This window comes from Juglans microcarpa x Juglans regia, chromosome 8S, assembly GCF_004785595.1.
Source record: "Juglans microcarpa x Juglans regia isolate MS1-56 chromosome 8S, Jm3101_v1.0, whole genome shotgun sequence".
NCBI lineage: Eukaryota > Viridiplantae > Streptophyta > Magnoliopsida > Fagales > Juglandaceae > Juglans > Juglans microcarpa x Juglans regia.
The window spans coordinates 19166085-19180517 of NC_054609.1; the positions used below are offsets into that span (position 1 = coordinate 19166085).

At 37.9% G+C, this 14433-nt stretch overlaps 1 protein-coding gene across 1 annotated transcript; it reads left to right on the forward strand.

Annotated features, from left to right (window-relative positions):
- Window positions 1-985: 985 nt before the first annotated feature.
- LOC121243856 (FIP1[V]-like protein) lies at window positions 986-14055 on the forward strand. The gene is made up of 9 exons (XM_041141922.1): window positions 986-2019; window positions 4247-4500; window positions 6566-6692; window positions 6767-6835; window positions 6955-7095; window positions 7410-7511; window positions 7610-7959; window positions 9757-11440; window positions 12886-14055. Exons 1-9 carry the CDS (start codon window positions 1129-1131, stop codon window positions 13447-13449), a joined length of 4182 nt encoding a protein of 1393 aa, XP_040997856.1. The 5' UTR covers window positions 986-1128; the 3' UTR covers window positions 13450-14055.
- Window positions 14056-14433: the final 378 nt, after the last annotated feature.

The window sequence follows — 14433 nt, forward strand, 5'->3', positions numbered from 1 at the left end:
GAGACTAGAGAGGCAAATAATTTTTTCTTTTTTTTGAAAATTAATTCTCGACTTTTAAATTAATTTATATGCTGTAGATCAAGAGTTGGAATTTGAAAATTATGGATTTAAAAAGTATTTTAAATCACAATGAGATATTATAAAATATCTTCCTAAGAACTCAAGTGTAGAGAATTGCTACAGTGATAATCAGATATTATAAAATATCTTCTTATGGATTATTCTTGTTTGTTTTCAACAAATATCTCATCTCATCTCACCTCATCATTACAATTTTTTTAAATTTCCACACAAAATAAAATAAACAATTCAACTTTTTCAAATTTCAAAACAAAAATAATATTAAAAAATATATTCTAACAATATTTTATTTAATTTTTTAACTTTAATCTCAACTCATCTCATCTCATCTCTGAAAACAAACAAACCCTTAGAATCTTCCTGAGAATTAAGTAGTCATAATGAGATATTATATAATAAATCATAAATTGACATAATTATATAGAAAAATGCTAAATTTATTTACGAAAAATTTATAAGAAACTTACTTCTCCACACATCAACTTTTAATAAGTTAAAAATTATAAAATTTTAAATTTTAAAAGAAAACTAATAGAATAAATGTCGTAAGTAAAAGTATAAATACATATAACATTTGCTCAATTTCATATCGTATGTTAAATTTATGAGTACTGCTATATCTACAAAAGAATTATACAAAAATAATATCACAAACTGACATGACTTTATCTGATCTGTTAGATCTACTTTATAATAAAAGTAACTTTTTAATTTGACGAGCTACATCAAGTCACGTCAATTTGTGAGATTACTTTTGTGTAATCTCTTTGTGACTAAAATATTTTTCTAAATTTATTATATAATAAAAATTGTTTTGGACTATATTCAACTATTTTTATCTATTGATTTACTTTTTGTTGGAATTTATTTGATTGCAGAAAAGAAAAAAATGGAAGTCGTCGGGGACAAATAATTTCAGTGTAACTAACAAGGTCACAAAACACACACACAAACATAAAAGGCCGTACCAGTCTTTGGACGCATGCCTTGGCTCCCCCACCCTCCTCCCAAACCTCAAAACCCTTCCCAAAACTCTCCGTCTCTCTAATGGAAGACGACGATGAGTTTGGAGATCTGTATACGGACGTGCTCTTACCTTTTGCTTCGACACCACCATCATCATCGTCATCCGCGGCTCCGCACCCCCGCCAGGCGTCTCATTCCCCACCAGCTCTCCACCCTCCGATTCATCTCAACCTCCGTAGCGACGGCAACGAGATCCTCTACGGAGCTCCCGCTCCCAATCTTCCCTCCCATCAAGCCCTAGCTCCCCGCCCTGCGGATCCCACTCCCATCCTGGAGCCCCCCGCCGGGACTGATTCGGCTCAGAATTTGAAGGTTGGTGATGTGAGGGTAGAGGATTCAGCTACTGGGTCAAGGGTTTTGGATGAAGGAGATGCTGGATTGCCGAAAAGGGATCCTCCGGAGGATTTGAACTATGGTGGGGATACAGCTGGGGATTTGATGGAAAAGGACATAAATTTTGATATCGAGGAGGGTAATACTGGAATTTACGATGCGGGTTCCGAGCCTATCATTCCGGGACTCTCCGGATCGCCGGCGGCTAATCCCGAAGCTTCTAGGGGAGACGATGTGGGTGCCGATAATGATTGGGACAGTGATAGCGAGGACGATTTGCAGATAGTGTTGAATGATAACAACCATGGGCCCATGGCAATGGAGAGAGGAGGAATCGTCGGTGAAGATGATGATGATGATGAAGATGGGGACCCGCTGGTTATTGTGGCGGACGGGGAGCTGAATCAAGATATGGAGGCACAGGAATGGGGCGACGATTCCGTGCAGGCAGCAGCGGCTGATGGAGAGAGGAAGGAGACGGGCGAGGTGGGAAAAGTTAGTGTTGGGGGCGGTGCCGTCATAGCCCCAAAAATTGGGTATAGCAATCATGGATACCATCCATTTCATTCTCAGTTTAAGGTCAGTTGCTATATGTTGTTGCCGGAAATAGTGAAATGCTGTGTACATGGGATTTACTGTATTTTCCCATTAATTGATGGGAAATGGAGTTTGTTGTGGCTTGTAATTATTGTAAGCTGTGAATTGTTGGGAAAATTTATGCCTTGGATTTGGATTTCCGTTATGGCAATAAGTTTCGTATATGTTGTGTTGTAAAAAGGTAGAAAGAAGTGAGCCCTTAAAAATTGTATTCTTCAGGCTTTGAATAATGGAAATGCAAATTATATAGCAATTACCGTTGAAAGTAAAGGCTGATGCTTCCAGCTGGCTGGTAAAATCCTCTGGTTTATCGAAATTTCCAGCACTGATGTGATGTCGAGATTTGCATATTTTCGGAAGAATTTGAAGTGGTTTATTTTGCTTCCAATCGCCTACCTATAAAAATTACCTTACCTGGGTTTTGGTCCGCGGGCCTAACATGGATGTCAATGGGTGCTTCAATCTATGACATAAATAATGTGTTTAATTCTATGTGAAAGTTCTGTGCGGTGCAGGTGACATGCTTCATATTGTTCATTTCAGTGCCTAGTGTTCGGAGTTCTATATTTATCATGCGGAACCAATATAGTTCTGTTGGAAAGCTCTTTTCCTGAGTAATCCTTTGACGGCTGTAATGCCACAATAAATAAATTACTGATCTGTAGAATCTTTGAGATGAAATGTTGTGAATTTTTATCGCAAAGCTGGCCTTGTTTATTCCTGAATTTCTTTATCATCATTTTTGTTGTTTTTATCATCACCATCTAAGAAGGTAGTTTATGTGACAATAAATTTACATGAGGCATGCCTTGTTGCCTTAATTGATATATTGCATTTATCTTTTACAGTGGTATTGCCATGTTTGGGATGGTTGAGAAGGGGCAATTTTTGTTAGGACTGTTTATTGGATTCCATGTCGTATTTACTCTATGAGCAATGAATAATCCAGCTACTAAATTTTCTTCTGGGCAGTCCAGATACTACATTTACTAATAAAAAGTACACCTCTGGAGTTGTGGGCACCTCTGCTGGAATCATGGACACCACTGCTGGCATTATGGACACCATTGTTACATTATGTAGCCGAGAAAAGTTCCTTTTGACATGTAAAATAAAGTTGCAAAGTGTCTCAAGTACTCCACCCTACAAACCACCCCATTCTCTAACCCGCTGACAAAAAAGAATTCTGCTTGATATTATCCTAAAATAAAATAACTGCTAAAGACAAGCACAAATTACCATACTCTTGATTTATCTTGGCCTGCCTCATTGGTTGCATTCCAAAGTTCAAGCTGGTTCCAGTTTGTATGAAATGTTTCTCGCATTTGGGGATCTGTTATTATTCCGTAATGATTACTGATTTTTATGCCAAAGCATGGGTGCTTCATAATGCCACATAGCCTCTTTTTAATGGATCACTAAGTTGATCTAAGCTCATCGTGTAAAAGTGGAAGAACAGTTTTTATAATGATTGAGCTTTTCTTGGCATTTTACAGTGACTGTCTCCAGCCTGTGGTCTGACAAATGATTAATTCTACTTGGTAGTGTGGTTATCTCTGGGTTTTCATGTCTCCTGATTGTATCATATGTTCTTTTCTGCTATGAGAAAAGAATATATTAATCTACAGTTATTGCTTTTTATCTTGGCATTTGGTTTGAAAATTTTATTTGTGATAACCTCTTAAGACTATATCTTGTTCGTACTTATCAAAAGTTATCTTGTTCTTATCCTTTGTTCTCTTTACTATTTATATTTTCAACTTTTCAGAATTCTATTTGTGTACTTGCATTGTACCTTCTTTTTGAGGTTTTAATAAAATAGATTTTTGTATAAATTTTTTTTTCCAGAATTATGCCATCTGCTCGTAATTTGAAGAATAATATGAACTTTTTAGAACTTAAATTGTAATGCTTAGGAAGGTTAGAATCCTAATAATTAATGCTTGGGAAGGTTGATCTTCCCCCTTTTATTCTTCTCGTTCCTGGTGGGCTTGTATCTTATTTCAACATAAGTAACACTGTGAAAATTAACTTCTTTGAATGCTGAACTTGAAAGACTTTTGGTTGGCTTATATAAATGAGGAAAGTGCCATAGCTGCAGCTATTCTCTTTGTTTGTTAAAGCATTTTTTAAGATTTTCAGCTTATACCTGTTTGTTTTTCCCATCTTTGGTTATAAATTCTTATGATTTACATTTGTCAACATGCAGTATGTTAGACCTGGTGCAGCACCGATGCATGGAGCAGCTACCTCCATTTCTGGAGGAGCCCCTGGTCAGGTTCGTCCGATTGCCAACACAGGTCCTGTTGCTGGTCGTGGTAGAGGTGACTGGAGACCAACGGGAATAAGAACTGCGCCTCCAATGCAGAAAGGTTTCCATTTGGGCTTTGGGCCTGGTTGGGGTAACAACACTGCAGGGAGAGGTTTTGGGGGTGGACTGGAATTCACGCTTCCTTCTCACAAGTAATTTTCATTTGGTTGCATATGGTGTTTGCTTGATATGTAATATTTTATGGTCAGTTCTCTGTGTTGTTAGAAATGTGAAAGGCCGTGGTTAGTGGTGGTTCATTAACATTGCATTCTAGTGGGAGCTTCTGGGATAAAATCTTAGGTCACATGATTGATGATTGGAATGTTTACAAGTGAGGGGAGTCTACCTCTGACGTCTATGCCTTTGGTGCCTCTCAAAATAATAACTTCTTCACAGAAATCTGTAAAACTCTTGTTATCACATCTAAATAATATCTAATGCTGCTAGGCTGTTTCTCTATAAACAATCTCTTCTCAAGATAGATTATGCATATAATATACATTGAGGATTATCTCAAATATTGTTTTGATTGGTGGTCTGCAAACATGCCTATGCTTATGCTTGATGCTTGTCATAAGTTTGGCCGGTCATTATGCTCACCAAAATTAAACTTACACTTCAGCTTATCCAATTTAATCCTAAATAGACAAAAATCTAGGTCCTGCTTGCAACGATACAGTGGAGAAAGAAGTTGCTCACCTGGCAGCTCTAATGCTTCGGAAAATCTTAATATGACCTGATTTCCATCTTCACATGGTGGGTGGTCGGCAGAGAATTATCTCATAACAACAAAGGAAATGACAAGCTTCATTTGAGTGATTATTCCCCTTAATTTTCAAACCATGGAGTATCTTAGAGGATTTTTTTGTTTCTCATAACTGTTCACAGTCTGTCCTTTAAAGTAGTGATTCTGCTGAGGGCATGATGAGGACAGATGCTGTGTGAACTTTTGGTATGCTGTGGAGTTCTTAATTTAGGGGTGGAGGCAGGTTGACCGCCTAAAGAAAGTCTGCGACTGTGCATTAGAGCTATCTTCTTTGGTTCTAATGTTGTGTTATCAGATATTAGCATGCAGGCTTAGGTTAATCAGTGTGTTGCTTCTTATCTCAATAGTGTTTGATATTTTGTTCAAAAGTGAAATGGGTTTATAAATGGGTTTATAAGATACCATTGATGCTTGTAGGTCTGGGTTTTGCAACTTCTCCATTTCACACTTGTACTTTTTCTGTTTTATGGTGTCTTGTATCCCAGCTAACCTCAGAGGTGGCTCTTTTTCTGTGGCATGGTGTCTCTCCTTTTTGGTTTCGGTAGCTATCTATGTTTTTTAGTGTCTAAAGAAGCTAGATTGTAGGTGCTATTTCCTCTCTGTTCTAGTTCACTCTAGCACAACATCCTGTGGCTGGTTTTAGTCTGTTAGTCTCTTTAAGCAGATATGTTTGCCTAATTGAGTGGTATAATGTTACACTATCTGCAATAGGTGGGGTCCACCCAATATGCTGTTTTTCTACTACAAAATCTTAAGAGCCAGCAAAAGAGACAACTAATAAATGATCCTAATTTTGGTGTCTTTAAATTTAATGGGGATTATCTTATAATCAGGTTTTAGAGTTCTCAGACTGTTATAATTGAGGGATTTGCTGCAGTGGTTTTCGGCTATTGTTCTTAAGGGAGGAAATGCTCATGAGTTTTAGTTTTCTTTTCAGGTTTCTAGAATGTAATTAGGTGCTTCTTTTGTATACTTCCTGTGTACATGGGCTTCGCCTAGTTTCATTAAATAAAGTTTCTTACTTATAAAATAATAATAATAATAATAATAATAATAATTGAGGGATACCAACAAATCTTAGTGGACAGAAGAGGAGTGGAAAGTAAAAAGGAAATAAAAAAGAGTTTGTTCATTGCCAAATTGTCTTGACCCTTTTGAAATGGAGTTAACTGTTTACTTGAAAAACTTGTTAGTGTCACATTTGTGTCTAGTATATGAGCTTCATTTTGGTTCAGCGGTGTGGGAAGTGAAAAAAATAGGCAAGTTTTCTCGTTGCAATTCCTTTTCTCTCATCAATTTTGGATGATGTTATCCGTATCCTTCATATTTCAGTATAACTGTATTAGGGTACAAAATACCTTTTTTATGAGTAGGGTGCTACAAAATAACTGAACTTCAAAGTTTGGTTTTTTACTATAATTTTCTTATTTGGCCCTCTTGAATATTTTCAGGACTATATTTGAGGTTGACATTGATAGTTTTGAGGAGAAACCATGGAAATATCCTGGTGTTGATACATCAGACTTTTTCAACTTTGGTTTGAATGAGGACAGCTGGAAAGATTATTGCAAGCAACTGGTAACCGTACCAATCTTTTGTCATACTGTTGACTACATAAATGAAAACTAAGTCCCTGTATATTGATTGTTCAGGAACAACTGCGCCTGGAATCTACTATGCAAAGCAAAATTCGGGTTTATGAAAGTGTGCGAACGGAGCAGGTAATGAGATGCTTATTCATCTCAAGAAAAATTATTGTGGTTTGCAAATAGAATTCTTGGTTTCTGTCCCATGTTCTGGCCCCAAGGAGAAATCTTTTATTGGTTTTATTTTTCCCCAGGAGTATGATCCAGATTTACCCCCGGAATTAGTAGCTGCCACTGGTGTTCATGATGTTTCAGCTGAAAATGCAAATCTTGGAAAGTTGGATGTTGGACAGAGTGATTTAGCAAAAGGATCTGCTCGTGTGCGCCCAACTATTGTATGTGCAACTGTCTTAACATTAATTTTTTACAGGATGATTCTTTTGTATTTATCAGCAAGTTTTTACCGGATGATTTATTTAGTTAAATTTCTGCCACTCAGTTTAATTCCTAATTTCCCTTTTTCATGTTCCTCTCTTCTCCTTTTTTTTTTCCCCTCTCTTTTTGGCCTATCTAATTAGCACCTTATTTATGTCTAGCTTTTGGCAGTTTAGGTAAAAAAAGCTGTAGTTACTAGCTACTAGACATCATGTTTGTTTCTGGCGTCAGTTTCCAGGCTCAATATTTTATTTTTCTTTTCTTTGGCTACCAGCCAACTGGAAGAGCAATACAGGTGGAAGGTGGTTATGGTGAACGTCTCCCTTCCATTGACACCCGACCTCCTCGCATCCGTGATTCAGATGCCATAATTGAGGTATTAAATAAAACCCACCTTTAATCTAATGGCATAATTAGATGCTTCATTTCATAATGTATATGCAGTCTAGATAACGACAAATATTGGGGGAACAGATTGTCTTGCAGGACTCTGTAGATGATGATTCCTCCACAGTAAAGGGTGCCCTAGAACAACCAGACAATGAGTCCTCGAGAGAGGATTTTAGAGCAGGTGATGTAGCCAAAGAAGATGTTGTCCAGGTGGACAGTGGGGATTTTGATGCTTTTCCAGGGGCTTACAATGGTCGAAAGAGAGATCAGGTTGATAGAAAAAGGATGGCATTAATGTCTTCTGTTGCTGATAATTTACCTGATCGGGAAGGTAAATTTTCTTTTCCTCCAGAAGCTCCAGCCCAGAATCCTGGTTCTAGGAGGCCGACTTCTGTCTATCCTAGCGAGAAGTTTGGCACCCCTTATGATGAAAGGTATGAAACAGTCTTGAAATCTGCATGTTGAGATATATGTTATAAAATCAACCTATCTGTTATCCTGAACAATATGGGACTTTTGTGTTCTACTTGGGATTGGATTTGAAATCTTCATTTTGTATTATGCTTCTCTTTCCATGTTAAGTTTTGACAGACCAATTTATGCTAATAAATGCTTATCGTTTTACACACAAGCTGAGGGTGTCATGGTCTGAACATGTGAATGTGTGTAGAAGCAAAATAAAATAAGGCAGGTTTGGGGCCTTAGATGAGATACAAAATTCTCATCTAATGTCATTTCATCTCTCCCATCTTATTCCCAAACATAATTCAAATAGAAAATTTTTAAACTAATCATTACAACTTTTTCAAACTTTCAAATAAAAATTAAAAAAAATCCTACTTTTTCAAATCTCCAAATAAAAATAATATTATAAAACTATATTATTACAATATTTTAACTTTATAATATTTTTTATTCAACTTTTTTTCTCTCCTTTTCTAAAACCCAAAAAATACTCAACTCAAACTATCTCACTACTATTTACAAACTATCTTACTACTATTCACAAAATTTTCATCTCATCTTACTATCCAAACAAACCTTCAAGCATGATACTAGATCTTCAAGAAGATATAGTGGTAATGGAGAATATGTATAACATGTTGAAGGAAAATTGTGTACTGCTGAGGTCTGAAAGAGATGTAGGATCCTCTATCACCCCAGAGGTGAAGGGATTTGCTTTCACCCCAAAATCTCCAATGGGAACCCTGATACCATTGAAGAGAACCAATGGAGTTGCTGGAGAACCAATGGGTTTGGCGTTGGTGCCTTGTTTAGAGGAATGCCTAGAGTCGGGAGTGCAGTTGGATACTGCGTTTGGGGATAATGTTGCTCCTCTAGTCTCTCTTCCTCAAATAGCGGATTGGATTCATCCTAAAGTTAATGAGATTCAGCAGTTTGCGGGAATTTCACATGGAGGATGTGAAGACCAATTTAAAGAACTAATCACTGCGATTGAGACAAGCCACGTGCTTGAAACCAAATCAAGTTTCAAGAAAAGTAGGGAGTTACAACGTCTTTCTTAGGCAATTAACTACGACACTAAGGGTAGTAGCTCAACTAGCTCAACTAGAGGGAAGTCTAAAGGGAAACAAGGGGTTGGGGTTGGGTTTTCGAGTAGAGTTTTAGTTGTACGGGAAACAAGCGGTTGGGGTTGGGTTTGGTGTATTTTGGGTTGTTTTTTCACGGGCTTTTTGGATCATTAGGGGCTTTTTGGGTTATTTTGGGCAAGGTGTTTTCTTGTATACATTCAGTGTACTTGGTTTCTCCTTTTGATATATATAATATTTTTACTTATAAAAAAAAATGGAGAATATGTATAACATAAATACAATCATCTCAGAGGAAAATTTAAAATAGTTTCAAAGTTATCAGCTCAGAGAAGTGGATGCTGTCTAATCAATAAACGAAATTAGTGTCTGTATTTTTCAGTGGGAGCTTTCAGTCGGTAGTGTGTACTTTTGCATTGTAGAATTTTGTCATGCATGTCTTTTGATAGTGTAGTTTGTTTGCCCAAATTGTTACCTGCTTTGTTCAACTATTTACCTGGGCATCCAAATAGCTACGAGTTTATTGACTATAATGTACTTAAGTTCATGTTGTATTTATCCTTTATCACGAATTTAACTTGTACCATATCACGAATTTAACTTGTACCATATCACGAATTTAACTTGTACCATGGCATCAGAACTCGAGAAATGCTTATAACATTCTCCTTTTGAATACAGGCAGACACAGGGAAGGGAACTTGACAAATCCCCTCATATGACTCCCAGTCGAAGTACATGTGCTGGTAAATTTCAGGATAACCAGACAGAAGAATCAGTTGATAGCTTGGACGGTAAACGTAGTCCGATATTATCATCTCCTGATGCAGTTAGGGATGCCAGGGAGTTGAGTGTTGAGCATAGTGATGCTGGGCATGATGTGCTTGTGCTTGCTGATGGAAGCCCTATAACAGACAAGGATGAAATAGAGAAAGATGAAAGGACTTTGAATACGTTAGACAGAGATGACAACCTTGGCGGCGGAGAGGTAAAGAAACAGAAATTGAGTTCTCAAGTGGAACAACCTGTGCTCCAAGAATTTGATGATGCAGGGGAATCAAAGGCTGAAAGTAGCGAAAATAACAAACCAAGATCAGGAAGCAGCAGAGAGTATCCAAAGTGGCGGGATGGGGCTGAAGAGGAAGCCATTCAAGAAGGACACTCAAAACGTGTGGAGACCATGATGAAAAGTCACCTTGACAAAAATGAACTAGGTCTCCGAAGAAAGAACCGTGATGGAAGACAAGAGATGGAAAGGAATCGCATGGTAGTAAAAGGAACAGAAGATTACCGATCCAGAGAGTGGGATTTGAGCTCAGGTCCTCAATTGCCTGTGAAATCTGATGGGTTTAACAGACGAAAGGAGAGGGACAATTCTGATGGACCCTGGCGACGTAGAGATGACGATCCTTATAACAGAAGGATTAAAATTGAAGACACGAGGAAGAGGGAGCGCAGTGTTGAAATGGGAACCAGACACAGGGATAAGGTTAGAGACGGCGAGAGGAGTGAGAAAGATGAATATCTACATTCAAGAAAACAGTTAAATAATGGCAGCTATAGGGTTCAGTATGATAAGGAGGCTGGTTCACGCCACAGGGAAAGAGATGATGGTCTGAAGGTTCGGTATGAAAATGTAGATGATTACCATAGCAAGAGAAGGAAAGATGAGGAATATCTGAGTCGGGACCATGGTGACAAAGAAGAAATATTGCATGGCCACAGGGAAAGTACTAGCCGTCAAAAACGAGAAAGGGATGAAGTTTTGGACCCTCGAAAGAGAGATGAACAGCTAAGACATAGAGATAATCTTGATGATCACCACTCCGTAGGGCACAGAGATGAGATTTGGCTGCAGAGAGAAAGGGGTGTAAGGCAGAGAGAGAGGGAGGAGTGGCATCGGTTAAAACAGTCTCATGAAGATTATCTCCCCAAGCGGGAAAGAGATGAAGGACGGGTTGCTGGAAGGGGTGGGCGTGGTCCAGAGGACAAAGCATTAATTAGCCATCCTAGGGCAAAGGACGATTACAGAGGATCTGATAAAGAATACCAATCAAAAGACATGGTCCGACACAGCGAACAGTCCAAGAAAAAGGACCGAATTGAGGATGAAAGTTCACACCGCAGGGGACGTGATGATGCTTATCCAAGTGGAAACCAATTTAGTAATGATGAAAGATCCAGGCCAGAGAGGTCTAGTTCTCGTAATGATCATGCAGTTAATGCTTCTGATGGCCAAAGAGGACGTGACAAAAAACATAAAGAGAATACAAGAAAGAATAAAGACTCTGAGGGTGGTGATCACAAAGCTTTTGGCTCTTCCAAGAGAAATCAAGAAGACCAAAGGGGTCGAATTAATGAAACGGTATGTAGCATGTTTAGATACAAGAATATATAATTCTTTGAAGGGGGGGGGGGGGGGGAGGGGGGGAATTCCCTCTTAGATAAGTCAAGTTGTTGGGCAAAGTCTTAGCAGGAAGAAAAGTAGGTCATAAACTTGAATTTGATACAAATAAAAAACACCATGGGAAAAAAAGAAAATCTGGCTCAATCCCTTGTCCAGAAAGTTTGGTTGAAGCTTATTGCTTTTCTTCTGGAATACTGATTATTAGAGTTTTGGGGAAGGGCCTAGGGAGGTGGAGCGGTTGCAGTTGAGGGCCTTACTTCAAGGACCTGACTGTTGAAGCTCGATTTGGTACGTGTTCACTGGTTTTTCATTGTTCAGAGGTTGGAATAAAGTTGAAATTGTGTTTTCAATGTGACAAATTGATCTCATTGCCTGTTAGTCACGTCAAAACTGTGTAGTTCCTAGGTAAAATTGACAATTTCCAGTGTAGTTTACCGTAGCAATAATAAGAGCACTGTTATGTAATTCTTGCTTAGGCAAGTGCTTTGGAATTATTGAATGTCTTCTCTTCTCCTAATTCAATAGTGAGCATCCTGATGTGCACCAAGAGGACATTTCCAAAACTTGAGAATTGGCCAGGTTGTTATCTTTTTTTACCTCCATAGTATTTTAAGTGCACGCCTTTACTTACAAATACGGAGGGAGTTGTTATGTGCAAGAACCTCAAACACAAGTAGCTTTAGGGTGAGTTTGGATGTTGAAGTGAGTTGAGTTGAGTTGAGTTGAGTTGAGTTGAGATAATAAAATATTGTTAGAATATTATTTTTTAATATTATTATTGTTTTAGAATTTGAAAAAGTTGAATTGTTTATTATATTTTGTGTTGGAATTTGAAAAAGTTATAATGATGAGTTGAGAGTAGTTCATGTTCCAAACGAAGCCTTAATCTGTGACTTGTCATAAATAATGTAATAATATGGAAGTTTTATGTTTAAAATATGTATAGGGAGGAATTGGCAGAGATGCAGAAAATTAGTCATAAAACTTTGACCAATGTATCTTGCAGTTAGTACTGTTTGTTGGCCATAATTCATGACCCTAGTTACCATAGGGAACATATCCATCTGACGGAACAATGTATTTTAAGGTGGTTCGAGTAAGTTTCAACTTTCTGATACGGATTAGATTTTCATTACTTGATCTCATTCTTGAGGTTTAAGACTAATTTTAAGACTGCTTCGCTTCCCTTGGTCAGACTGTCGTCTTTTATTGGCATTTGCTATTGCCATCTCCTGTGACTTTAATTGATTAATCTGAGTTATGGTTGAGAATGTGTTACTTGACCCCTATTTATTTGTTAATTTAGGAAGTTTCCCTGCTGGGTTGTTCTCGTTTCTCATTAATGTTCTACTTAAACCCGGTAGGAAGTGTTGAAACTTCAGTTTGTTCATGTCTTTATATAGGGCTTGAAAGGGTCCAATGATCAAGGGAATGGAGACCGTCAGATCCCAGTGCATCGTCGTGTGTCCAGAAAACATAGGGAAGATGCTTCGTCAGAAGATGAACAGCATGACTCGAAAAGAGGGCGCTCCAAGTTGGAACGATGGACTAGCCACACCGAGAGGGACTATAGTATCAACAGTAGGTCATCATCTTCCTTGAAATTCAAGGAGATTGATAGGAATAAAAATGGTGCATCTATTGAAGCCAGGAAACCTCCAGATGAATTTACCAAGACAGTTGAGGCTGTTGATGGTCAACATCCATTGACTGAAGAAAAAGATGCCTCTGATCTGGAAAGCAAAGATGTTGAAACAAAACCTTTGGAGGAAAGGCACCTTGATACAGTGGAGAAGTTGAAAAAGCGAAGTGAACGGTTTAAGCTTCCAATGCCAAGGGAGAAAGAGTCCTTGACAACTAAGAAGATGGAGAGTGAAGCACTGCCTTCTTCCAAAAGTGAGGCTTCTGAAGATTTGGAGATCAAACCAGAGCGGCCGCCTCGGAAAAGAAGATGGATAAGTAACTAAATGTGAAATCGAGGGACCTGTATTGTTGTTGTTGAAGTGCTCCTGCAGTATAGAGCGAAGTCTTGGCCTAATTCTCTATCACAGAATTCAGCCAATTCATGAGATGGCCACGTATCTCTGCTATAGTTGTATCATCTTGTAACCATGATGCCACCCTATACTTCTGATATCATGTGTAAATATTGGTGAATGTAACATTGAATTGATCACTGATGGTGGCAAAAAGAATTATATTTAGCGATATTTCTTAAAACGTATGACTCAGAGTTAATATGGGTTGCGGGAGGTGGCAAATCTGATCTGTGTGGAAGCCGAGAGGGCAAGGCTGGTGATGTCAGCATATGCTGGTTGTGGCAGATGTTTGAATAGAAGAGCTGATGCAGAAAACAGCAGTTTTAGCTCTATCTTTTCATGAGAAAGATAGTTATCTGAATTCTGTATCTTGGGTTGGTTGACATTTTTTTTGCATTCTTTTTCTTTTTTAGCTGTAGAAAGATAGTTAGCTGAAGTAGATGCTCCTTCTGTACTTGTCGAATTAGTGAGTTAAAAGGAAACATTACGAAATTTTGAAGATAAAGAAACAAGAAAAAGCAATGGCTTTAGTCACTTTTCAGAGATATATTCCTTGTATATGTGTTGAGTTCCTCCAATGAGATGAAACTTGCACCTTTTAAGTATAGAGATACTGATTGGATTCAGAAAAACGGAGATGAAACTTGCACCTTTTAACTATAGTTAAAAGGGGATTCACACTATAGCATTAACATTGGACTCATCAAATGAGTATTATCTTCAAAATTTGATAAATTTATGTTTAAAATCACTGCATTAGATTTAGCATATACTAAAATCTTCAACTTTAAGCTACAGTACATTTAGAGTATTGCCATTGGCTTCATCAAGAGCCTAGTCAAATATAAAATATGATAAATTTCATCAAAACACAGATGCATTGGATTAGCAAAAAGGATAAGTGGGAAGTTT